The following is a 27,987-nucleotide window of genomic DNA, read 5'->3' on the forward strand; positions in this document are numbered from 1 at the left end:
GGGAGGCATGGACACTGATCTACAAAACAACTAATACCAGTACTTCAAATAGCAAGAGGCTGGAGTTTTAGAAGCAGGCCAGTGGAAGATTTTAAAGAAGGCATCTGTGCAGAAGCGCCACATAATCACAAGGCTTCATCCAGCTCCCAAACTGTGTGCATTATAAGGCAAGTCACTTTATTAACATTTTCAACTTCTGACATACGTACAAGGTGAACTGGAGATTAGAAAATTACAACATCTTCATAAACTTTTTTTTTTGGTTACAAGAAGTCATTATACGAAATTAGGTATCCTAAAATTTATTTTTTAGAAGTTGTGTTGTACTGAAACATCCTTTTTGTGAGGGCCCCAAAAGTGCATTGACTTGACAGGATTGTGAATCTCTTTTGGCATCAGTTTTCCAAAAGGATACTTTTATTTTGATTTAGAAGCATATATGTTGCTTTTCTGAGCCAAGCAGAGTTTCTCAAGGCAGCTAATTTTGGTAAATGGTATACAAGATGCAGAGTTCTTGGCCACGTTTACACATCATACTAAACTATGGTTTAATCTGTCATTCATGAACAAAAGTAAGCCACAGGCAGCCTTGGCTCACACATTCACCCTTTTCTGCCATCTGTGCAGCCAAGAGAAGAAGCTCAGAAGCTTCCACTTTTAGTTAATCTCAGCTTTCTGTGTCATCCAAACTGGGAACTGTGGTTAACATTAACTATGGTTAGAGAAACCAGAATCAGAAACCATGGCTTGAAGTTGGCGTTTTAAACTAACTATAGTTAAGGTTAACCTATAGTTAAGGTTGCTCCAGATGACATGACAAAACGTGGTTAAGGGAAAGTGAAAGCAAAAGCTTCTGAAGACTTTCTCCTGACCATGCAGGAGAGGGAATTGGGGGAGCAGTTGTAAACCATGGTTTAGTGTGACATGCAAGCATGGCCAATCTATGCTCTGGTTCACATGATCAAAATAAGCCACAGTGGCTTATTTAAATTGCAGTGTCTGCCTATAGGCTGTTGTAGGGTTGCTTCCCCCTCCAACAAGCCAGGCCACCCAGGTTTGGATGACGTGACAAGATGTACCCAGGTGGTGATTATGGAAGTCACACCTGGCATGTGCTGCGATTTAAATAAGCCACGGTGGCCTATTTTGATCATGTGTACCAGCTCAAAGTAAGTGTCAGTATATTATACATACAATGACTGTACACACACACACACACACACACACAATTATTTAAGATAATACACAACAAACCAGAATATTGGAGGCTGTTCACAAACAGTTGAACAAAGCTACAATGCCCCATTTCTATCATGCCAGCTGGTACAACATCTCACAAGAAGAATTAGTTAATTAGAAATACTGCTTCATATAAAAACATCTCTAAGCAGTTAACATATAAATATTAAAAATACACTTAATTAGGGCCACTTCAGATGTTTGTAGTGTAAAAAGAAACAAGGTGAATTGGGGACTCTTTGGCTTAGTCACACATCTGGAAAACTAGATAAACTCAATGAGCTCAGGGAGGTAGCAGCAGAACAGCCCTGGACCCCAGGTGTTTAAATGGCAGACACCCCCAATAACATGTCATCCCTACTTCACAAAATCAGGTTTTTTGGTTTGGTTTGGATGCACAAACACCATTTCCAGTGGAGGTGAGCAGAGAACCTTCCCGGTTTCCCAGCAGTGTGAATAAGCCCTTTTAACACAGCACTCAAGGAACACACAAAACCAGCCGAGGAAAATTCATATGTCAGATTTACATCTGATCTTTCAAACATGATCAAAACCTACTTGCCTTATAGATTTAACTCTGGTTTGCAATTCAGAAGCCAACTGTGTGAATGTATGATCCTTCTGCCTCCTGTCTCTGGAGAGACTTACTCCTTCTTGGTTTCACATTACATTTGCATCAACACAAGCCAGGGTCCTCTGATGACTATAGTCTGAAGAAAGAAAATCACTTCACACTATGGTTCCAATCACTGGGTGTTTGAACAATGAGTTGCACTGGTGCACATGTAAATCTAAACCACGGTTAACCCTGGGAAGAGAAATGGTACGGAAAGGAACATGTACTCAGAACGCAGGCTCCAGATTTGCACACCATGGTTTGCAGAAAGCTAGCATTAATTCTGCACCAGTCCTTAGAGAACAGGACATCTGTGGTGGCCTGTACTGTTACGGTACTTTGGCACTGCAGTGATCTATTTTTGAAAAAAAAAATTGTCTTAAGAGTTCACAGTAAGTCACTTCCAGCTTACTCTAATGAGTAGCCAATTCAACATACAATAATCTTGTCTCCTTGAATCAACATAAGTAGTTCTTTAAATGGCCTCTGTGATATGCATGACAACAGCCAACTCTTCAGGTGCAAATTGCTCCTCAGTGGGTTGAAAGTGGAAGCGTTCAGCCCAAGCTGCCTCCCGCTTTTAAAACTGCTCATAGCCAGCATTACGATGAGTTTGGCGGCCAACAAAATAAGCCATAAGCACCAGACAAACTAATCCTGCCAGGGCTGCTCCCACCACAATGGGCACAAAGAAGTTGTCCACATCTGGGCTGCAATCTTCAGCTAGATGGAAAAAGGGTAATAGGAACAGTTAAGTGGATGAGCTCCCCCCAGAGATAAAATAATTTTAACCCCTTCCCATCCCATCTAGGCGGTAAAAGCAAGCTCATTTGTGGAGCTTTTCCATCCCAGACATCGAAACAAATAGCCCTATCCAGCCTTCCCTAACCTGGGTCTCTCCAGATGCTTTGGACTACAATTTGCATCAGCCCCAGCTAGCATGCTCCATGGTCAGGGATAAAGGGAACTGAAGGCCAAAACGTCTGGAGGGAGCCAGGTAGTGGAAGATTGTCTACTCAATCAGATCCTTTCATCCAGTACCGTTTCCAACTGTGGTCAGCCAGATGGTTTTTGGAAGTTCATCTTTGGCAAATGGAGGCAACAGTCCTTCCCCACTGTTTGTCTCCAGCACCTGATATTCAGAGACATGCTGCCTCTGAACATGAAAGTTCCATTTAGCCATCGTGGCTAACAGCCATCGACAGACTTGTCCTCCTCCTCCATGAATTTGTCTAATCCCCTTTCAAAGCTCTCTAAACCAGAGGCCGTCACCACATCTTGCCGCAATGAATTCCATATGTTCATTATGAGTTGAACAAGACCATCTCCTGTGGTCCCCCCTGCCCCACCCCAAAAAATCCTCGTTAAGTCTAAAAACTTGTGATAAAACCAAAAAAATATTTTGGGTAAAAATAAGGCATTTCTTCAGCTAGTCCTGTATTTTCATCCTCCCCAAGTGAGCATATTTTGCTACCCTTAGAGGCACTCCTATCTCAAGAGGTTTTGCACTTGATAATAGAAGCATAGCTTCCAAATCCCGGGAAGTACTATTTCCCCTCTACTTGGCCCCAGTTAGGCCTCATCTGGAGTATCCAGTTCTGGGCACCGCACTTTAAGAAGGATGCAGACAAGCTGGAGAGGGTTCAGAAGAGGGCAGTGAAGATGATCAGGGGACTGGAAACAAAGCCCTATGAAGACAGACTGAAAGAACTGTGCATGTTTAGCCTTGAGAAAAGAAGACTGAGGGGAGATAGGATGACGCTCTTCAAGTACTCGAAAGGCTGTCATAGAGAGGAAGGCCAGGATCTCTTCTCGATCATCCCAGAGTGCAGGACACGGTATAATGGGCTCAAGTGAAAGGAGGCCAGATTCCGGCTGAACATCAGGAGAAACTTCCTGACTGTTCGAGCCATACAACAGTGGACCTAATTACCAAGGGAAGTAGTGGGCTCTCCCACACTGGAGGCATTCAAGATGAGGCTGGACAGCCATCTGTTAGGGTTGCTCTGTCTTGGGAGTCCTGCATTGAGCAGAGGGTTGGACTCAATAGTCTTGTAGGCCCCTTCCAACCCTAGTATTCTATGATTCTATGACACAAAACAGCTCTAGAATGTATTGGTTTCACCTTCAGAGTGCAATTATTGTACAGAACTGATAAATGCACTCTGAAGGTGAAACCAATGCATCCTAAAATAGTGCCTTCCATTACGCTATGTGCTTCCAGTAGCTGCAGCCCAATCCCAACCATGCTGATTTGAAAGCCTTATCCCTACTTCAGTGGAGCTTTCTTCAAGCATGTTAAGACCACCCAACCTTAAGTCTATCAGTCTTAGGAAGTGCCTGTCCTGAAGGTATCTAAAAAGTAGTCCAAATCTCGCTCAAGTGACCGAATCAAGAAAATGGCCGCTGTATATGTACAACCCTACATCCCACCTAGTCTAATATTGTATCAAGGGGGCAGTTCTGATTCTGATGGGGATCCCAACACCTACAGTCTAAAGTAGAAATAGGAGGATTTGACCCCTTGCCTCTAGGTATGACAGGGCTACCGGCTGTCAGGATTCCCCTTTTGCCCTGCTGAGAACTCCAATAGCCAAGTCAACACTCAGACAAGAGGCTGCATTTCCAAGGCTTTAATTCCATTTACCCTGATGAGGCATACAGATGCAAATTGCTAGAGACTCACAGTCTACAAAGGAAAAGGCTTCAAGGAATTCAAATGGGAGCTACAAAAGTTGGTCTCTGTTTGGGAAAAGGCAGCAAACTCTCTTAACTTGAGGGGTGGGAGGGGGAACAGCGCAGCTGTTGACACCGAGCCAATCAGGCAGAGCGCCTAAGCTCAGCCTCTGCGATTTCCCGCTTGTGCCTGCATCTGCGCCTTGCGCCTAAGAGTTCAGGTTGTCCTTTCCTCGCCTCCCCCTGTTCACTATCACTCACAGGGATGTGTGAAGGGAGGGCCTCTCCATCCAGCTGCACCTCTGAAGCCTGGGAAAGTTCCTCCCCCCCGTGTTGCCGCTCTTCCTCAGAATCTGAACTGCTCTGGCACTCTATATGCTCAGAGGCAACCCTGACACTGGCCACATTAGCTGTCAAATACCAATTTATGTGACGCAGCTGCTAAACACTACAGACAAGAGCCATTTGCTTTGTGAACTGAGATGCCTTAAGAATCTTCATATGAACTGCATGGTGTGGAAGGGGCCCAGTCACTAGCTGCTGCAAATTCTACACAAGAAGAGCATATTTTTCTTTTCAGAGCATCTGAAGTTGTCTTAGCAAGCAGGGCTGAACTATCAACATGGCTTTCCCAGGTCTCCAAGTTTCTGTTAATATGCTACTATAGTAGGTACTTAAATAAGATTTATGGATAAGCAGGAACTAGGCTATGTTATAGTCGACAGTGTAGTTTCTTTGTAATCTGACCATATGTCCATTACACTGTATTCTGACTAGAAGTATCATGTCTAATTTGGCCCTTAGTCATTTTCAGACATACCACCTTGCCCCAATGATCTGTGGGCACACTAGAAGATGCCCCAGGACACTACAACAAGTAATGTCTGTGGCACATGCACAGGAGTTCTCCAGCAGATAAGTAACCGTAGACTGGAAGTAGGAAGTATGAAAACCACAGCCTTTAGAGTAATGCAGAATCGATCTTCTACCTTTGGGACAGGGGTGATATTTCTAGAGCAGCCTTCTTGCAAAAACTTTTCAATTAAGCAGTGTGACCAAAGTTCCTTATGAACAGAAGATTTTTTTATTTAAGCATTTCGTGCGGACAGATAATCAATTCCCTCAGTAGAAATACAATTATTGGAAACAGTGGCTTCGACAGATTGAAGCAGACATTAAAGTTCAGGTGTTTACATGAGCCAATTACTTTGAAGCCATTGTACAGTGTTTTAGTGGAGAAGCGCCATGTGTTTACCAGAAGCATTTCTATACCTTTGACATGAAGGCGTACACTTGACTTGGTTGTCAGAAACATGCTCACTTTAACTTTTCAGCAGCTATAGCTGGCCTAGAAGTCCATGATAGTGTATGTGCAGAGACAACTGCTATGACATATGTAGTAAACTGGCGCATGTTAATACAAACACACATGCAAATACCAGGCCAAGAAAAGGTTTCCTAGAAGAAAGCTTGCAAGAGTGATTTTCTACTCCAAGCTAATTGTGTTTCAAGGAGAAAAGCAAGTAGATAAATGTAGCACGAGGGTGACAGTCTTGGTCTCTTCATTCTTAAAACAAGTCACAAAAAGATGCTTATGAAGGGTTGCAGGGAAGTCTTGATTTAAGTGTGTTTCCATTCTTGGTAATCTAAGAGTACCTTTCTTAATTCTGAATGGGGCCAGTCTGAATCTCAGAAGAGACAGCTCACTTTTGTGAGGCAACTTCCCACGTTCAGGGCCCCCGTTATTCCAGAAACTCTACATATTTCAGTGGTCTTCGTGCAACGTAATCCCTTACTGAAACAGAATGCAAACTGAGCAGTAGTACTTTGTACACTGCAGTATTTTGCTTCCAAGATGTACAGTGGGAATGTATTCCTTGGTTAAGTTCCCCGCCTCCACACCACTGTAAACTTTGTGAAGCAGCTCGATCCAAATGCAGCGATCACGAAGGAGCATGTTCTTAAAATGCATGGCTGTAACGGTCCATGAATCAATATGCCATGTAGCAAATTGCCTTTCATTTCTTGTTTTGTTTGGTGAACATACAGTATGAACAGACTTAACAGATTCAAGGTAGTATCAATGGCTGCAGTGAAACTAAAAGCCTTTAATAAGTAAGCCCAGACATTTGCTGTACAAGTTAAGGGCACTTAAATAGTTTGTTTTTATCCCAAGTACCTCCCACTTTTTTTTTCTTTAAGAGAGAACAGGCAAAAGTAATGAAAAGTCCCTCCCCCTGCCTTGTAGATGGCAGATAGCCAAACTACCCCCCACAAGGTAAGGCTCTGGAGTTTTCCACATAACCAGATGGCAGACAATATTTAGGGTTCACAAGCTTCAAAGTCTGCTATTGTAATGGTACTAGTAAAGAATAGCTTGTACACTCTCGCCTGCATTAGTCAGGCTTATTTGGGGTGAATTGGCTATCAAGAGATATGAGTTGCCAAGCCAGCCAGGTTACCCTTCAACAGTAAACAATGAAATGTACAAGGCAGCAAATACAAACCTTAGATTTTCCACATTGCTCTAATACCCTAAGTGGGTCAAAGTACAATGTAATTCCCCTTTTGGACTGTTGCCTACTTACAGTTACATTTCCATACATGAAGTTCACATACAAAACATTTGCAAGATTAACTTTAGGCTAATTCTGCCATGCCTATTTGTCAGTTCCGATACATTGTATGAAGTCCTTATTTTGTTCAGAAGAGGTATGTTCTTGATTACATTTTATTTTGGAGCATCTCCACGCTTTCAAGGAGAGAACCATGAAATTTAGGTGACTGGTTTCCATTTGGGAGCTTCACTTGCTTTATCATAACCATGGTTGAGAACAGCCATACAAGGTCTATAAGGTTTGATATCCAACATCGCTTTTTCTTCTGCCAATTAGGTAAGCAAACACTATAATGCCAATCAAGCCTGCAAGAGCAGCGCCAACTACAACTGGGATTACAATGGAGTCATCGTCCATCAAACATTCTTGCGCTGTAGGTAAGAAAGGTGGTGACAGAAGAAGGGAAAAAAAGATGTTTGCCAAGAGCAAATGCTAGAGGCTTTGCCTTTCTGCAAGGATTCTTAGCCTAAACTCTAGAATCTGCCCTCTGATTTGACAAAGAGCTGAGTTATCATAACCCTCCATAGATTAGAAAAAATGGCTAATCATCTTTCAAGCAACCAAACCATTAAAGCTTTAAATATGTACACCTAAAAGTGACCAAGCTTACATGAAAACTATAAAACAAATGTTTGCCATATTCGATCAATGATGGAAACTACACCAAGAGTTTAGAGCAAGGGTCCATGCCAGGTGGTGGTATAGATTAACTCCCTCAGTGCAGGGACATTGGTTTATCTAATCCAACTAAAACCTTCTGGCTGTCAGGAGTTTGTGGAAAATGGACAATAAAGTTGGTTCAAAACAAGGCTGACAGCTTTACTGGAGCATGTCAAAATCTTAGATGAGTACAACACTGTTGCTTAACAAGTAGCTAATTCATGCCTGAACTACTGGGCTAAAGGCTTCTTGCATGTTCACCAGTAGCTACCTCCAATATCCACACAGGTGAAGTCTCTGATTCCGAGAGATCAGCCACTGTTTTACAGCAGAATGTACGCTCCCCATACCAGTTTTGTTCTTTATAATTCATTCCACCCCCCTCCAATTAATCAAGGCTGCTTTCTAATACACAGGTAAGTTCTCAATCTTAATACCACACTAACCATATGCAAGTGCAAACCCAGGCAAGTTAACCCTGGAAAGCGCCTTCTGAAATCCAACGTTTTGCCAGCTGAATTACTGCAAAGCCTAGCTCTGGGGAGGAATTCCCAAGGCTGGAGTGCTGCAATAGGGGGCCTCGCCTTGCTCTCATAGACCAAGTCTTGAGCAGCCACGAAAACAGTCCACTAGCGTGGACAACTCACTTTCATCAGTAAGACTCTGGACAGCCCCTTCAGCTCCAGCATTTCCATTTCAGTTGTAGTTCAGCTACTATGCAGCATCCAATTATTACCTGACAAAGCAAAACCTCACCTACTTGTTGGGGTCCGTAAATCACTTCTGACCTTGTTGTCGACAAAGTTTTGCTACTACTTTAAACTTTGATCTTTCAATTCAAAAGCTAGTTAAATATGTCTGGTTGGAGGTTCATTCTTACCTGCAGAGAACTGGCTCTCTTCTACATCGAATGGCTGGATCTTTAAGTCAAAGACGTTTATTTTATAAGCAGGAGTGACTACGAGAGTCTCCTCTTTTCGGCACATGTACGAACTGCCCCGGGAAGTGTCCCAATAATTGAGACTGCGGTTTCCAGCAAAAAATGTACCTGAAAAAGAACAATTTTACACGGAGCTTGCTGGTGGCAGTTTGATCACCAATGTCTAAAACCACTAACAGAGCAATTGTATATAGTCTAATGCTTTGATTTATATATCAAATATAATCATATACATATGCATATATATGATAGATTATCAAAGCTATCTAATGCTTTGAGTTCTGTAGCTAGGAAGACCATTTTCAGCTAGCTGCTTTGAAAAAGCTCACAGTACAGCACATTCATGTCTGTACAATATGTATATGGAAGGTGAGAGAGTACTCTAAGTTGAATTTTTAGGAGGTCAATGAATAGATTAAGGGCTGTAGTTGGAGGCATTGCTACATCTGGGCCTAAGTATAGAATCTATTTCCCGGACCCCAGACCTATTCCCCAGAGCCCTGAGCATCCAGCGGTGCCAATGGCAAGCTTATTCTAAGCTTAATTGCCATGCTGGCAGATTACCTGAGGAATCACAGTTGGTGGTGGTGGGGGGGGAGGGTTAACCTTTTCCTACCTGCAAGTTATGGTCCTGGCAAAATCTACCTGCCCCCAGCTGTAGTGAAATGCCACCCCCCAAATTTGCAAACCCATTTGTGGGTGGAAAAGTGAGTGGCGTTTTCTGAGTGTGTGTGAATTCAGTGAAACACTTCAGATGGCACTTACCTCCCCCCGTCCCCAAATCTTTTGTTGCTGCCTGTTGTAAATGTGAGCGATCTATTCATGGTGGCCAAGTGCCGCAAGGAGCTTTCTTGCTGCCACTGCCATCACGGACAAAGATAAACACCTCCCAAAATGATTATTAGTTTTATTCCTCCCCCCCACATCTCTCTCCCAGTTTCAGGCACCTAGGTATCTTCCATTCAAAGTTAACAGTGTTAGAGACCAATTCTTTTAAAAAAGGTAACGACTGATTGCAAGTAGAACTCCTTACCATTTGTAGAGTGAACCACAGTGATGTTTACCTCTCTCAGATAAAACCTTTCAGAGTTTGTAGTCCTCTATTTAAAAGAAAAATCCATCGAGTTACATACACAACTGAAACAGCCTTTATGAGAACATAAACAGCTTTTAAGAGTTGCCCCTAAAAGACCAAGTGTGCGGCCTACAAGTCCTCCTGGACTCCGTGCTAACCGGGAAAGCCCAAATGGCTGCAGTGTCCAGGAGTGCTTTTTAGCAGCTTAGGCTGATACGCCAGCTGCAACCCTATTTGGAGAGGACAGACCTTGCTTCAGTTATCCATGCACTACTGACATCCAGGCTGGACTACTGTAATGCACTGTATGTCGGGCTGCCTTTGAAGACGGTCCGGAAACTTCAGCTGGTGCAGAATGCAGCCGGCTGAGCATTGGTGGGGGTGAGGCGATTAGATCATAAAATGGCTATACTGAGCCAGCTGCACTGGTTACCGGTGTGTTTCCAAGCCCAATTTAAAGTGCTGGTTTCGATCACTGAAGCCTTAAATAGCTTGGGACCAAATTACTTGAAAGACCACCTTCATCCATATCAGCCTGCCTGCAGGCTGAGCAGGAGAGGCCCTTCTCATTTGCCCACTTCTGAGGGCAGTTAGGTGGGCGCCAACAAGGGAGAGGGCCTTTTCTACAGCAGCCCCAGACCTCTAGAGTAAGTTGCCATTGGGGTTCTGCCAGGCCCCATCATTGCAGGCTTTTAAAAACTTACTAAAAACTTACTACTTTACTCTGGCCTTCCCCTGATAATGTTTTATTGGATTGGGTTGTAGTTGTGTGTTGTAGGTTTTGTTTTATGCTGCTGTTCATTGTTCTTTAGAATGTTTGTTGCTGCTTTGTTTTTATTATGTGAGCTTTACTGTTGTACGTTGCCTTGGGAGGGCTCCTGCCCTGAAAGGCGGCCAAGAAATACTTTAAATAAATAAGTTTCTAGTTACAGTTTCAGAGGTCAGAAGGTCTAGGATTTAACAGGTGTACATTTGGCATTAGAGCAATGGCACTAATTGCTTCTTCCCCCAGTATTAGGGATGTACGAAAGTAACTTACCTTGAACGAAATTTGATTTGTGGTGGGGGGGGGAGGCGCTCCGTCCCTCCCCCCGAAATTCTGGCTGTGGGGGAGGCGCTCCGTCCCTCCACCCCCGAATCCTGGCCGGCCAGGCCGCAAATGGCAGCGGCCGTAGCCGCCGCCATTTGCGTCACTGCAGTCAGCCGTGATAGGCTACGTAAATGTTTACGTAGCCTATCACGGCTGAGTAAAAAAAACACAAAAAAAACCCATGGGCGCCGCCATTTGCGTTCCTTATTTTGGCACATCTAGTCTACGTAAACATTTACGTAGACTACGGCGAAAATAAGGGGAACGCAAATAGCGTAGCGTCTATGCTATTTGCGTTCCCCTTATTTTCGCCGTAGTCTACGTAAATGTTTACGTAGACTAGATGTGCCAAAATAAGGAACGCAAATGGCGGCGCCCATGGAGTTTTTTTGTGTTTTTTTTACTCAGCCGTGATAGGCTACGTAAACATTTACGTAGCCTCTCACGGTATTTTTTAAAAATCTAGCTGTGATAGGCTATGTAAATCTTTACGTAGCCTATCACTGTTTTGTTTTGTTTACTGGAAATGGCGGCAGCTGGTCGGAAGACCGGCCGCTGCACTGCCACTGGAGCCGCCGCTGCCAGGGGGATTCGTCCAAGGTAAGTCCCATCCCGGGGGGGGGGCAGGGGGAGCAGACCGTTTCGCCACCAATTTCGGGGGGCTGAATGCGCTGGCATTCGGCCTCCCTGAGATTCGTGGCGAAATTCTCTGACATCCCTACCCAGTATAACAGCATTCTCTAACATGGTGTCTTCCTAGCCATTCCAGCTGGTCGCAGTCCAACACATCTGGAGGACCCCAGCTTAGGGAAGCTTGGTACATATTTCCTCACCATCTTGAAAGGAGGTTCTCTTAATTCATCTGTCACCAAGTAGGTAAACTTGCTCTTAAAAGCTGCAAGTTGAGGACAACTAAACTTAGTGAAATGTAAACTGTTCCCCAGCAGCCCAGCTGTGCTATTTCAAGTTGCCTCAATAATACTGAGAAGCAGAATTAAATGTTTAAGGCAAAAAGAAGACAATGATTTTTAGTTTGAGTTATGTGCATTTTTGCAAAGGGGTGAACTGGGCTTCTCCTGTGTCCCATCTCTCCCCAGCTCGTCCAATACAACGGCACAATTGTTATACTGCTCTTGCAGGAATCATTAGGAACCTCTAGGCTTGATTTCTACAACGCGCTGTACTTGGGGCTGCCTTTATATTAAGTTCGGAAACTTCAACTGGTACAAAATATGGCAGCCAGGTTGGTCTCTGGGACATCCTGTGGAGACCATATTACACCGGCTTTAAAATCTTTACGGTGGCTGCCAATTTGTTTCTGAGCAAAATATAAAGTGCTGGTTCTTATCTATAAAGCCTTACATGGTCTAGATCCAAGGGACCTTAGGGAGTGCCTTCTCCCGTATGTCCCAGTCCGCCAGCTAAGGCCCTCTGAGGGCTCTCTGCTGCAGCTGCCTAGTGAGACTGGCGGCCACATGCAAGAGGATCTTCTCCTTCGCCGCCCCTCAGTTGTGGAATGACCTGCTGGTTGAAATGCACCTGCTGACCCCGTGGAAGGTTTTTAAACAGGCATGAAAGACGCCGCTATTCCGGGAGGCCTTCCCTGTTTAGAACTTTTGTTCCTTTTGCCAACTTTTGTATATTATTTTTAAGCAGCGTTATTTTAAGCTGTTGTATTTTTAAACAAATTGTTTTTAGTTCAAAGTTATTTTTAATTATATGTTATTTGTCTGTATGTTTTATGTAAATGGTTTTTAAACTATGTATGTTGTATTTTAATGTTTTAACTTTTGTAAACTGCCCAGAGAGCTTCGGCTACGGGGCGATATAGAAATGACAACAACAACAAGTTCCATCAGTGCACTAAAGGGCAACGCAAGTCAGATGGGGGTGGAGAGGCTTGTAATGAGATGGAAATGCGTGACACCACACAACATGGAGTTACTTACGACTGCGAAGAGGAAATCGATCCTGTTGTTGCCGTCCCTCAGTTCGAGGACAGCAGCGGCACTGCCACAGCTACCACGAGCAATGGTGGTGTTTGGATTAAAGTTAATTATCAGAGGTTCCTGAAAGTTGAGAGAGAATCAGGCATTTCAGTCCTATTAAAACTAAAGCCCAGGCCAATTCTTTCACCAATTTTACTACTGCCTGAACAGGTTTGTTTCACCGACACTAAACAGCCCTTACAGGGAGCTGTAAATCTACCCTGAGTAACTTCAGCTGAAATGGCTATTTCCCCCACCTAACATTCCAAAGGAGCAAAACTTCACAAATTGGTGCCTTAACAAGCATCAGTATCAAGTCTCAGAAGCATGGGCTCCCTCTGCAGGTGAGCGATGCATCCACAACTGGCAGGTTTTTGGAGAGCAATACAAGAAAAACATCCTAAGATTTTGAGGGCCCTATTCCAAGGCATTTTCACCTGTTGTCATGCACAACTTTGCTCTATTCCTTTTATCAAGCACACTTCAAAACCATACAAGCCAGTTAGGAAAAAAAGAACCCTTTGCTTGAATTATGCAAGACCTTTAAGAGGTCGAGTTCTAAACGGTTTACTCTCGCTTTTTTGCTTTTATGTCTGCTGTTAGATGGCCTATGTTTAATTTTGTTGGCTGCTCTAAAGCCGGAGGTTTACATGCCTACCGGAAAACAAAAACAAAAACAATGACTGTGTAAAAACCTTTTGGGAGATGTTCAGCTGCAGGGCCATGTTTGCCAAAAGACAGGCTGCGGTACCATTTTTAACAGTATAGCTTCCTGTGCCAGGTTTCTCCTCTGACAGGATAGGAGATAAAGGAGGTGACGTTGTAGCGCTGTTAGGCTCTGTGGTGGTGCTTGGCACTGTGGCAGGATATGTGGTGACAGGTCGAGTGGTTGTAGGCACCATAGTGGTTACATTATCTTGATCACACAGAGTCTCTGAAAAAGAGGGATGCATATGCTGACAGCAGGACAACACTTTGCAGCTGAGCTATGTTTACATCCAAGTTAAATGACCCTGCCAAGTGCCGATGTTCTTCAATCCAATGCATTTACCTATTAATATAGATTTCCAGCTACCGCAGGGGTGGGCAAATTATGACTGCCCAGATGTTGCTGGACCTCCAGATGGTGAGGGGTGACGGAAGCCACAGTCCCAACCCTGAACTACATAAAGATTTTAGTTTGTGTACACAGAACAGGAGACAAATTTTAGAGGAAAACTAGCAACTTTCTCACAGGAGTCCAGGACTAATAGTGCCAAAGAACACCCCCTATATCTTTTGTCCTGTAACCATGGCAATTAGAGAACATTTATTCGGAAAACACACACAAAATAGTCCTACTAGGTTCCTGGAAGAAGCAGCAAGTCTCAGTGAACCTTAAAGGCTTCTAAGTCAGATCTCTAGTCTCAGATAGTGTAAATTAAGCTATCAAGCATCTATGCTGACCAGATTAGCTAACAGAGATCATTAGCAGTTTTGTGAACTGCTAAAGAAAAATGCTTGGACAAACTACTCACGTTTGCTACTTAGCGAGCCATCCTCAAGGAAAGCCTGCAGAGTGACATTCCAGAAGTCTTGTTTAACATTGTCATCTTCAATAGTCTCCACATTATTACAACGGAAAACTGTATTTAATTGGACTGGATGCACAGGATACTTTGCAGAGGTAGTAATTAGCCCTGGAAAGAACAGAACAGATGCCTCAGTATTGGCAATGGATGTTTATAAACATTAAAGACAAGCAAGAAGTCTCTTGGTGCATTTCAGGTACAAAGCAGTATCCTAACATGCTCCTTCCTTGCACTATTTGCTCACGATCTGAAATGCAAATGGCTGAGCACTGCTTTCTGTTATGACTGATTTAAAATTAAGACTGGGTATTAAGCTGCAGTGGGGAGAAAGGCTCTCTCTCCTCTGTTACCTGTAAGACAGACATGTATGTCAACACAGCAGCTCCCTGAAATAAGGGGTTGCCATTCTTAAGTTCTGGCAAAAAGCATCACTAAGTCCAGGAGAGTAGCCACATTCACCATTCCTGTGATAAAATGCTCTGAAGTTAACTTGAAGACTAACCAATATGGCATATGCAGAGGTAAGCTACAGCCTATCTCAAGATTGCACTGGTTTGAGCGATAGCAGAATGATTTATATTGCACAACGTCCTAAATTGTGCCCCCAGAAGAAGCTATTTTGGATGCTCATCATAAAACTCACCCCATTAGAATATGAGTGGATCTACACTAAATTAAAATGTAGACTTTATCTCAGTATCCTTTATCTTCTATTTACAACCTTACTTGGGTCTTGAGATTTAAATTAAGTGTGTGTGGGGGGTAGCGGTGTTCCTAGAGGGCCTGTAACTCAAAGCTATCTTTGCCAAGGCAGTCTAATTATATTGCACTCTCTTCAGGATCAGGGAAATTAGGAGTACCAGGAATAAAGATACATAAAACTGATTATAAGGCTAACCATCTAATGCCTTTAAGAGATCTCTACGCATCTTTGAAAAACACAGATTTTAGCTTGAGTGAGTCCAACGTGATACCATCTCATTCTGGAGGAATCAAGGCAGGAAAGCCATCTTAGCTAGAGCTTCGTGTGAGCTGCCCTGTGAACCTACTGCATAAGCTACTTGTTATTACACAAGTTGCCTGGAAAAAAATTATAGGGCAGCATATAAATAAATTCATGTAGGCTGCAATTATGCAGGCATGCAGCAAAAGCAGCAATGGACAGAGAATAAACAGAGTTCACCTTTTTGATTAGATGTTTTTTTAAAAAGCAAGTTTCTACCCCTAATGGCTAGAAAAATAGGCTAGAAGCATACGGAAATGCCCACTGGTGTTTCTAAAGCTAGGGGGATAGTTTAAGGTTCAGCAGAATGATATAGGGCTTCAGTATCTGGTCCCCTCCCCAGATGAGAATTATACAACTATGCAAATTGTTCCAGGATTGTATAAAAAACGATACAGGTTTTGTTTGGTACAGATTTGAAGTATATGGGTTCAGAATTTTAGGACTTTTAAAAAGTGAGCACACAGCTCTGCCAAGCAACTATAAGAAGAACTATAGCAGTAGAAACAGTTATGGCACAGCAACTTGGAATCCCCCGTTTACCTTTCCTTTTACCATCTGGAAATAACTTTGTATCATTGGTATTGTAGGTAAAGGTGATGCTTCCTTGATAGGTGTCTGTTTTTGTGAAGCTGATAATCCAAGAATGACCTTCTCCAAACTCTATTGCTAGCACTGGGCCATTCATTCCATTGCCACAAGAGCTTCCATCGTACAATAACTGTTCAGGGAGCGTAAAAGCTTTTTTTTTCTGAAAGGGTTTGAAGACAGCAGTTATTGATCAGTATGTTTAAACTGTATAACCAGGACAACACTCATCTGTTTTGGGGAGGGTCCGAGGCGATAGAGCACATGCTTTGCTGGCAGAAGGGCTCAGGTTCAATCCATGGCATCTTCAACAAACTCCTGCCTGAAACCCCGGGGAGATGCTGCCAGCCAGCGTCGACGATCCTGGTCTAGATGGACAAATGGTCCTGCTCAGTATAAGGAAGCTTCCTATGCTTCAGGCAAGAGCCACTAGTATGCTATGCTTCAGTTTTGGATTCGAACAGATTTGTACAGATATTCACATCTCCCAATTTTGACAAGTTTTGCACCTCCTTTTTAAACCAATTTACTGTGCTGGATGCAAGGTTAATTTGAAGAGGAAATTCAGAGTATAAATGTTCGGTAGTCTCCAGGATATAAATAGCTAGTGTGGTGCAGTAGTTAAAACACTGGAATAAGACCAGGGAGGTCCATGTTCAAATGAAGCTCACTGGGTGACCAGGACCTGTCAGTAAGTCAGCCTAACCTACATCGCAGTGTTGTTGTGATGATAAAAGTGGAAGGGGGTTGGGAAAGCCTTGCAAGTCACCTTGATTTCCTTGGAGGAAGGGTGGGATATAGATGCAGTAAATATTTTGTACTACTAATAGTTAGCAAAAGGGTATCTCTCAGATTCTGAAAGCTTGAACGGCAGAAATAATGTTGGGTACAATACTTACAAATTCATTGAATTCCGATTCATATGTTATTGAGAGATTCATCATCCACTTTGCATAGAGACACGTAATGTTGGAGGTATCTTTCACCTCTACATCCACAGCATAGGTCTGGAAAAGAACTGGAGTATTGTTTGCTTGTAAGGCAGTGTTATAACTACTTCCAGTAAACCACAATAATGCAGCTGACTGCATTTTTCTTTTCTGGTCTTGTTTACTCTAAACAAAGTTAAAGATTCAGCCTACTGCTGCAAGGAACAATGTTTACCATTCATTAGCTGTATTAATGGTGTTTTGCAGGCCACTGTCTTGTTTGCCAGAAGCATCCTAATTAACACCCCTAAGGTACAAAGCACAGCAGCCCAAGCAGGCCACCAGAGCATTTTTTACACATAACTTGTTGTAAGACTGCTAGGTGTCATACGATTGCATCTAAAATACAGTAAGATCTAAAGACACACCGGAGCTGTTCACACGACGCAATGCATGTGGCCACCATTTTCAATATGCAACCTCCACTCAGGGGTTGTCGTGTTGCATGAACCAGGCAAGTGACAGATAGGATTAGGTTCACGTCAGACTTTGAAGCTTTGGTAAGGAAACTCAAGAACTTTGGGGCCCAGATAGTTTGCTCATCCATCCTTCCAGTAGTTAGAAGAGGGATAGAAAGGGAACGAAAAATACTCCGGGTGAATGACTGGCTACGAAGGTGGTGCCGGCATGAGAGATTTGGATTCTGGGACCACGGGCTAGACTTCCTGGAAGATGGGCTGTTGGCTAGGGATGGGTTGCACCTCACAAAGGATGGGAAGAATGTGTTTGGCCACAGCATGAAGAACTTTATCAGGAGGGCTTTAAACTGAATCCTATGGGGAAGGGAGATGTAATGCTGGGGGTAACAATGGACGTAGGCACATGCACTGCAACGGAGAGAACAGCTCTGATAGTGCCCAATAATAGTCTTCAGACACATGTAGGAAGAAAGCCAGACTATGAAGCACATGGTCTTCGATGTCTATATACTAATGCCCAGAGTATGGGAAACAAACAGAACGAACTTGAACTCTTAATACAAGAGGGAAATTATGACCTGATAGGTATAACTGAGACTTGGTGGGATGACTCTCATGACTGGAATGCAGCAATTGAAGGATATAACTTGTTCAAAAAGAACAGGAGGAACAGAAAGGGAGGTGGGGTTGCACTGTATGTGAAAAATACATATCTCTGCACAGAAATACAGGAGGAGGAGCTTGGTAGCCCCATTGAGAACATCTGGGTTGAAATAAATGGAGCAAAGAATAAAAGGAACCTGGTTGTCGGAGTCCACCCAATCAAGGAGAAGTCGAGGATGAAACTTTTGAAAAGCAAATAGCCAATGTTTTAAGGAAGCATGATGTAGTAGTAACGGGGGACTTCAATTTCCCTGATATTTGTTGGGAGACAAATTCTGCAAAACATGGCCCCTCCAGGAAATTCCTGACTTGTGTGGCGGATAACTTCCTCCTACAGAAAGTAGAGGAAGGAACTAGAGGATCGGCTATCCTTGACTTGATCCTAACCAACAGAGATGACTTAGTGAATAAAATAGCAGTTACAGGAACTCTGGGGGAAAGCGACCATGTTGCACTTGAGTTCTTGGTTCTAAGGGAAGCAAAAGCCGAGTGTAGTCAAACACGTACCCTGGATTTTAGGAAAGCTGATTTTAATAAACTCAGAACAATGATCAGTAAGGTCCCATGGCAAGCGACTCTAATGAGAAAAGGAGTCCAAGATGGGTGGGAGCTTTTAAAAAAGGAAATTCTCAAGGCACAATCACAAACAATTGCAACAAGAAGAAAAGGTGGAAAACAACAGAAGAAGCCAATGTGGCTTCACAAAAAGCTTAGGGATGACCTGAAAACAAAAAAGGACACATATAGGAAGTGGAAAGAAGGCCAAGTAACAAAGGAAGAGTACCGGCAGATAGCACAGAATTGCAGGGATGGTGTCAGGAAGGCTAAAGCTGAGAATGAGCTGAGGTTAGCGAGGGATGCTAAAAACAAAAAGGCTTTCTTCAGCTACGTGCATGGTAAAAGATAGAGGAAAGAAATGGTAGTTCAGCTATTAAATAAGGATGGCAAAATGATAACAGATGACAAAGAAAAGGCAGAGGTGCTCAATTCCTACTTTGGCTCAGTCTTCTCCCAGAAGAGGGTCTATGAGGCCCCTGGCAAAAGCGAAGTACAGGCTGAAGGGGCAGGGCCGCAGCTTGAGATCGATAGGCATATGGTCAAGGAACACCTAATTCCTTTGAAGGAGTTCAAATCTCCAGGGCCAGATGAACTGCATCCTAGAGTAATAAAGGAACTGGCAGAAGAACTCTCAGAGCCACTGTCTATTCTCTTTGAGAAATCATGGAGGACGGGGGAAGTGCCAGATGACTGGAGGAGGGCTAACGTTGTCCCTATCTTCGAAAAGGGTAAAAAGGAGGAACCTGGGAACTACAGACCAGTCAGTCTGACATCAATCCCTGGGGAAATTCTGGAGCAGATCATAAAGCAATCCATCTGGAAGCACCTTGACAACAATGCCGTGATTGCTCGAAGCCAACATGGATTTGTCAAAAACAAGTCCTGCCAGACAAATCTGATCTCATTTTTGGATCAAGTAACATCCCTTGTGGACTGTGGGAATGCTGTAGACATACTATACCTTGACTTCAGCAAAGCTTTCCACAAAGTGCCCCATGATATCCTAATGAGCAAACTAGCTCAAAGTGGGTTAGATGAAACAACGATCCTGTGGATCCACACTTGGCTACAGAATCGGACTCAAAGAGTGCTTATCAATGAGATCTTCTCAAACTGGGGAGAAGTAATGAGCAAGGTACCGCAGGGCTCAGTCCTGGGCCCAGTGCTCTTCAACATTTGCATTAATGACTTGGAGGAGGAGGTGCAGGGAATGCTGATCAGATTTGCAGATGACACAAAATTGGGAGGGATAGCTAATACTTTGGAAGACAGAAACAAAATTCAAAGTGATCTGGATAGACTGGAGCACTGGGCAGAAAACAGAATGACATTTAATAGGGATAAATGCCAAGTTCTGCACCTAGGAAAAAGAAAGCAAATGCACAGTTACAAGATGGGGGATACGTGGCTCAACCACACTACAAGCGAGAAGGATCTTGGAATTGTTGTCGATCACAAGCTGAATATGAGCCAACAATGTGATGTGGCTGCAAAAAAGGCAAATGCTCTTTTGGGCTGCATTAATAGAAGCATAGCTTCCAAATCCCGGGAAGTACTAGTTCCCCTCTACTCAGCACTGGTAAGGCCTCATCTGGATTACTGTGTCCAGTTCTGGGAACCCCACTTTAAGAAGGATGCAAACAAACTGGAAAGGGTTCAGAGGAGGGCAACAAAGATGATCAGGGGACTGGAAACAAAGCCCTATGAACAGAGACTGAAAGAACTGGGCATGTTTAGCCTTGAGAAGAGAAGACTGAGGGGAGATATGATAGCACTCTTCAAGTACTTGAAATGTTGTCACAAAGATGGCCAGGATCTCTTCTCCATCATCCCAGAGTGCAGGACATGGAATAATGGGCTCAAGTTACAGAAAGCCAGATTCCGGCTGAACATCAGGAAAAACTTCCTGACTGTAAGAGCAATATGACAACGGAATCAATTACCTAGGGAGGCAGTGGGCTCTCCCACAATGGAGGCATTCAAGACGAGGCTGGACAGCCATCTGTCAGGGATGCTCTGACTTGGATTCCTGCATTGAGCAGGGGGGTGGACTCGATGGCCTTGTAGGCCCCTTCCAACCCTACTATTCTATGATTCTGTGATTTGATTCTAGGTTTATTTATTCATTTCATTTCTATACCGCCCAATAGCCGAGGCTCTCTGGGCGGTTCACAAAAATTAAAACCAAACAGCACACAATAAAACGATTTAAAATATATAGAACATTAAAACCACAACCACAATAAAACCTAGCAGCAGTGCAGGGATTTAAAATACAGATTTAAAACAGCAAAGATAAAAGTTTAGAAAGCTAAAATGCTAAAATGCCTGGGAAAATAAAAAGGTCTTCACCTGGCGCCGAAAGGAATACAATGTAGGTGCCAGACGAACCTCACTAGGGAGCTCATTCCAGAGCCGGGGTGCCACAGCAGAAAAAGCCCTCCTCCTAGTAGCCACCCGCCTCACTTCCTTTGGCAGGGGCTCACGGAGAAGGGCCGCTGACAATGATCTTAAGGTCCGGGCAGGCACATATGGGAGGAGGCGATCCTTCAGGTAACCTGGCCCCAAGCCGTTAAGGGCTTTGAATGTTAACACCAGCACTTTGAATCGGGCCCGGAAATGGACTGGCAGCCAGTGCAGCTGGAAGAGTACTGGCGTAATATGAGCTCGCAGGCCAGTCCCTGTTAACAAACTTGCTGCCCTATTTTGGACCAGCTGAAGTTTCCGGACCATTTTCAAAGGCAGCCCCACATATAACGCGTTGCAATAATCCAGACAAGAAGTTATCAGAGCATGGATAACTGTAGCTAGGCTATCTCTGTCCAGATAAGGGCGTAGTTGGTATACCAGTCTAAGCTAATAAGTGCTCCGTGCCACTGAGTTCACCTGTGCCTCAAGTGACAGTTCTGGATCCAAGAGCACCCCCAAACTACGAACGTGATCCTTTAGGGGGAGTGCAACCCCCTCCAGAACAGGTTGAATTTAGGGGGAGTGCAACCCCCTCCAGAACAGGTTTAGGTTTTTACCTTTCATTCTTCTGCCCCAGCCCACCCCCGCTCCTAACTTTCTTTTGTATTAAGAGACTGAAGGCACAACTCACTCTTGCACCTAGAAGTTCCATTTTTAGCATGGCTGGGGCATGTTGGGAGTCACAGGACTTTTTCTCTCTCTATCTAAACATGCATAGGATTGCACCCTTAGCATCCACAGTGTGATTAGGGGGAGGAGGGCAGAGAGGAAATCCTTGCCATCAGGGATTATGCTGGGAAAACAATCAAAAGACTCCAGGGCCAGATTGGCCCCCATTCATTTATTCCAATGGTATGCTTTTCCCTAAAGAAGGGCAGACCACTAGGGTTTACCATTTCAGTGAATTTTGAATTACGCAGCTGTTTGTATTTCTCATTTGAGAGGGCCTTATTCAATGGATCACTTCAAGCTGTACTACCTACCAAATCCAAGTTCATACTGTACTAGATGATTACAGTTCACAATCAGGGAGCAGAAATCTACAAAGATTGTTTTGATTTCTGCTGAATAGGCCAGCCTATTGCAAATGGCTCTTGCCCTTTACTCAGCAGAGCATATCTATTTCTTAAGTGCTCAAGGCAGTTTACATGTTCAATCTTATGTATTAAAAAAATGAAGTCACATGCAACATACAAAAGACAACTTTAAATAAAGACATTCTTATTAGATCAGAAAGCCAAGGCACTTCGTGCATTCTCAGCAATGCTTACAACAGAGGTCAGTATTATCCCATGTTACCAAATGGAGGTGTGCATGGAGGGGCAGATATTTGCCTGAGGGTCTGTACCGAATTTGTGGCCGAGGTGACATTAGAGCAAGGGACAGAAGCACGGCACAGATTGTGTTTTTTTTTATATATATAAAGAGGGCAGTGTTTATTCAGCATTAAAAAGGTAGCTGGAGTGGAAGGAAATGGTTCCAGAAGCATCAGTTTACACCCAGCTGGTCACAAGCCTGTCCCTCCCAATCTCAACAGCTCACCCTGTCAGTACTCACTCTTATTGTTTTGAACTACAAGGTGATTTTTATCAAGTGATTTTTAACAGATTCCTTCTCTGTTGCTGGGAGTTGTATTGAGCATGTTGGTTCTTTTTACCGTAGGGTTGGAGATTTATATTCTATGATCTTTTAAAGATGCTAATAAGACACGTTTTAGCTGTCTAGGAAAAAAAGGGCCACGTGTTCATGACACAAGTATATGCTTGTTTTTCTGAGCTACAGATCTGACCTACTAGTAGGAATAGAGAAATGAAACTAACTTTTACTTTTGTTTAAAAGAAACCACGACATCAAGAGCCACACACTTAGTAAGCATGGGAATCATAGGGTTGGAAGGGGCCTACAAGACCATCGGGTCCAACCCCCTGCTCAGTGCAGGAAGCCTGAATCCCAGACGGTCTCCTATCCAAGTACTACCCTGGAATGACCCTGCTTAGCTTCCGAGATCAGGCACATCCAACCCTTTGCGAAATGTGTTCAGTATGGAATGAGTCTATAACAGATGCAGTAGTGTTTCCACATTTTGTCTTGCGACAAAGGAAAGTACTGAGGACTTTGTTTTGTCAAATGCATGATGAGCACACTGCTGATGACAAAGATTCTTTTGAAGCCACTTTGTTTCATCCAGCCAACCATTCTGTAGAGATCTAGATGACAGTTTAATAGCTCTCTGACAAACATTATCGCAACACCCAAGGCATGTTCAACCCTGCGTTTTCCATACGGGCCTCCAACATGAAGCCGCCTAAAACTGAGTTAGTAATGGGCTGGATGAACCAGTATTCTATCTACTGTAGCAGCAGCTGAAATACTACTATCCAATATGCTTTTACTGGAAATGCCAAGAATTCTTATGCATGGAATGGAGATGCTTTTCTATATCACTGAGCTACAATCCCTCCATGGTACTGTCTTTCTGCTAGATCGGACTTCACCAACTTCATGCCTTTCACATTTCTCCCATAATCCCCAACCACTGTTCATGCTGGCTGGGGCTAAGGGTAGTTGTAGTTCAAAATAGTGCCATGCTGAAAATTTCTCCCACATTTGTCTGACCATTCTCGTTAGATAGAAAAGAAATTGCTTCAGAAAGAAATTCAAAGGAGAAGAAAATGTTGGAGAAATTCTCATGGGTTGGGTTCAGGATTCTTACTTAGGAAGTGGCTGGGCAGTGTGTACAAGTGTCCTGTCTTTCATTGTACAATCATATCTTCTGCTGCCTGTAGCCTCCTTGGCTTCCCACACTTCAATTAAAGCCCAGGGGAAGACATCATGAGCTAATTCCACCCATAGGGCTTTTTCCAATCAGGAAGTGCAGGCAGCCTGGAAGGCTGCAGAGCAATTGAGAGATGTGTAATAGAAAGAAAACTTACAAACAGCACCCTCAACTGCCTCACAGTGATTAAGTAAAATACCACAAAAATTATAGAACACCTTGAAAATGAGACAGAACAATGGACGCCTCTTTCATGGGGAAGAAAACTTTCAGGGAATAGAGGACAGATTTTGCCACAGCACTAGCTCCACCCCTTCCCTGGAGCTGGACACAACACTGCCCCCCTCACACCTGCTTTATTTATGGTGGATGCAAAATGGCTATGTTGCCAACACAGTTAATGCTGTTGCCACTTGCAGTGGGAGCACAAAAAGCCCCCCAACCCCTTAGGAAATAAGCAAAAAGCTGTGCTACAACCGCTGCCAATGGTGAGCCGTACTTGTGAGAAAGTGTTGAGAATTTCTCCTCCCCCTGGAGAAATTAGGTGAAATTGTCTCCTCAGCTTCTCTGCCCACAAGAAGGGGAGATAATTTCAAGAGGCCATTTGTGCACAGTTCTAGTTCAAGACATCTGGGTTGCCTAACCCTATGTTAAAATCTAAAGAACACCTGCGCGTATGATGCAAGAATTTAAAACACACACAGAGTCCTGTTTCCAGCACTCTTGTTAAGACACGCAAGCCAAACGGCCTTACTGTTTGGATATTTAAGAGCATTCTTGAGAGGCACACTTAACCAGCCCATCTCAATTACCCAGGTTGCCATGCTTTTAAAATATTAAGCTCGGCCATTCACAGCATCAATAATTCAGAAAATGCTTTATGAAAACACCTATTGCAGATCAAGGACAACCACAGATATTTTCACATTTACTTGTTTTAATTTATTAACTACAGAATTAGATATGGGTTTCAGTCCTGAATTTCAGAGTTTTCCCCAAGTTGGAATTTAATATTCCAGTTCTGCATTAAGAGTTCTACAGAGGAGTCTTGGATTCTTAAAAAGCATACTTTTTCTTTCCTGTCTCCAGAAAACCATTTTCCCCACCACATATGTATCTGAGAATTTGTGGGACAGAATTCCAAGAGAAACATATTGACACCAGAAACATTAACTAATTTGACTGTGTTTATCATGTAAATCACCCCCCCCCCCTTATCTTGAGAAGACAGAAAATGAACTAAACCGGTGTTCTGCTTATGGACAAATCTTCCAGAAGATGATCAATTGAGTTCTGGATAGCCAATCTCTACTAAAGAGGGATCTCCTACTTATGTTAGATTAAGACATATTTTAACGCTTCATGAAATGCTTTCAGTTTTATGTTCTCAGAACAGTTAATGCTGCTGGGGTTTTCTGTTGTGCAACTGAATCATGTTTAGGATTATAGGGCTAGTATTTTAACGTTTGCTTTATTGGCATTTCATTCCTTGTGTACTATCTTAGGGCCTTGCAGAAAGGCATTTTATCTCAGAATGAGTTTTAGTTCTGAATATTTAGTTTTTAAAGATTTATTAGAGGTGCTTTGTGAGACTTGTTTGGCAGAAGCAGATTAGAAATATTAAGCTTGAACAAAATAGAATACCCCACCCTGCTTCCTGAATGACCACTTACCTAACTTTTACCTTTCATTCTTCTTCCCCAATCCCTCCACCCAGCTCCTAGTATCTCAGAACTTTGATAGCTGACGCTCACTTTCTTTTGTATTAAGAGACCGAAGGCACAATCCACAATCCATTTTTAGCATGAAAAAAGTAGGAGTTAGCACAGTGACATGTGCAGAAATGCAGAGTGGTGAGTGCATGCCCACTGGAAAGAGGCAAGTCATAACTTGTGCAGGGAAAACAGGCAGCTGTTTCCAAGGACAGACAATTCTTAATGCAGAGATGTGCAACCGTCGCCTACTCCTATCTCCGTCTTAAGTGGATACTGAATCACTGACTTCGTGTTGCACACCTCAGCTGTGGGTGGATAATGAATTACTCAACTGCCCTCAATGCAGAGAAGACTCTTACGAGTCCCCTGGACTGCAAGGAGGTCCTAAGAGCTGTGCTAAATCAGACCAATGGCCTCTAATCCAGCATTCTGTTCTCACAGTGGCCAACCAGATGCAAACCCACAACCAGGCCATCAGCTCAATAGCACCTTTCTGCTCCCTAGCAACTGGTATTCAAAGGCATACTGCCTCTGATACTGGAGAACAAGGCCAGCACAGTAATTCATGCAGAGGCACAACACAGGCAGCATTCTCCTCAGGTAGACAGAAGTCCTACAACTCCTGGCATTCTCCAGCATGGCTGCTTAAGGAAGACAGGGCGTTGTAGGACTTTTTTCTGTCTAAACACGCATAGCATTGCGTTTTTAGTTTTTGGCATCTAGTTCTCTGAATAGTTCTGCTCCTGTAGCTCACAGTTTGTAAGTTGCTGCAAGTATAGGACAGCAACAATTGATTGTAGCCATTTCAAGTTTTTGTATGTTCTAACATTCTTGTATGTTGCCTTGAGCCTTTTGGGGTTTGTTTTTGAGAGGCATTTAAGAGATGAATAATATAAATAAAGACAAAATAAAATACAAAGGTGAGAATGAAATAACAGTAATAATAAGCTAATAGAACAACACCGAAAGAGTAAAAACATAACAGTAGTAATAGCAAAATACAATAATGCTCAAATAAAATAAAACCGTAATGCTGAAATAGTAATAAAAGTAATATAATAGTAATAATAAAGCAATACCATAACGATGCTGAAATACTACTAACGATATAATACCATAATGCTGAAATAGTAAAAATAACAATAGTAACAAAGCAATACCATAACGATACTGAAATACTACTAACAACATAATACCGTAATGCTAAAATAATAAAAATAATATAATAGTAATAAAGCAATACCATAACGATGCTGACGTACTACTAACGATATAATACCGTAATGCTGAAGTAGTAAAAATAACAATAGTAACAAAGCAATACCATAATGATGCTGAAATACTACTAACAACATAATACCGTAATGCTGAACTAGTAATAAAAGGAATAGTAAAAATAAAGGAATACCATAATGATGCTGAAATACTACTAACAACATAATACCGTAACGCTAAAATAAATAGTAATAATAAAGCAATACCATAACGATGCTGACATACTACTAACGATATAATACCGTAATGCTGAAATAGTAAAAATAACAATAGTAACAAAGCAATACCATAACGATGCTGAAATACTACTAACAACATAATACCGTAATGCTGAACTAGTAATAAAAGGAATAGTAAAAATAAAGGAATACCATAATGATGCTGAAATACTACTAACAACATAATACCGTAACGCTAAAATAAATGGTAATAATAAAGCAATACCATAACGATGCTGACGTACTACTAACGATATAATACCGTAATGCTGAAATAGTAAAAATAACAATAGTAACAAAGCAATACCATAACGATACTGAAATACTGCTAACAACATAATACCGGAATGCTGAACTAGTAATAAAAACAACGTAACAGTCATACCAATAAGGCAATACAATAACGATGCTGAGATGCTACTAATGATGCTGAATTGCCACTGATAACATAATGGCGGTAAGAACTACGGTAACGACGCTGAACTACTACTAGCAATAACATAATAAAGTAAAACAAGAGCGACGAACAAAACAGCGCAGCCGCGTCACCGGCGAGGACGCCCCGCCCGCCCGCCGCCCGAGAAGCCCCTTCTCCGCCCAACGTCCCGCCGGGGGCGCCCAGCCCCCCGCGGGAGGGGAGCGCCGGCCGCGGAGCCCGCCGACCGGCCGCCGCGGCGCTCACCGGAGCCGCCGAGCAGCAGGAGGCCGGGGAGGGCGAGGCCGCGGCTGGGCGAGCCCGGGAGGCGCCCCGCTCCGGAGCAGCGCGCCTTCATGCTGGCTGGCGGCGAGGGCGCGGGCAGGCGCGGGCACGGCAGGCCGAGCGGCCGAGCCCCGTCATATG

At 43.2% G+C, this 27,987-nt stretch overlaps 1 protein-coding gene across 1 annotated transcript; it reads right to left on the minus strand.

The window, feature by feature from the left end:
- Positions 1–156: 156 nt before the first annotated feature.
- Positions 157–27,986, minus strand: LAMP2 (lysosome associated membrane protein 2). The gene is made up of 9 exons (XM_084813778.1): positions 27,829–27,986; positions 16,964–17,082; positions 16,020–16,227; positions 14,420–14,581; positions 13,598–13,836; positions 12,864–12,983; positions 9,783–9,849; positions 8,690–8,857; positions 157–2,578 (listed from the first exon to the last, which is right to left on the minus strand). Exons 1-9 carry the CDS (start codon positions 27,917–27,919, stop codon positions 2,436–2,438), a joined length of 1,317 nt encoding a protein of 438 aa, XP_084669904.1. The 5' UTR covers positions 27,920–27,986; the 3' UTR covers positions 157–2,435.
- Position 27,987: the final 1 nt, after the last annotated feature.

Source organism: Heloderma suspectum, chromosome 9, assembly GCF_057233095.1.
Source record: "Heloderma suspectum isolate Gila_16-S chromosome 9, 16-S_ref, whole genome shotgun sequence".
Classification (NCBI taxonomy): domain Eukaryota; kingdom Metazoa; phylum Chordata; class Lepidosauria; order Squamata; family Helodermatidae; genus Heloderma; species Heloderma suspectum.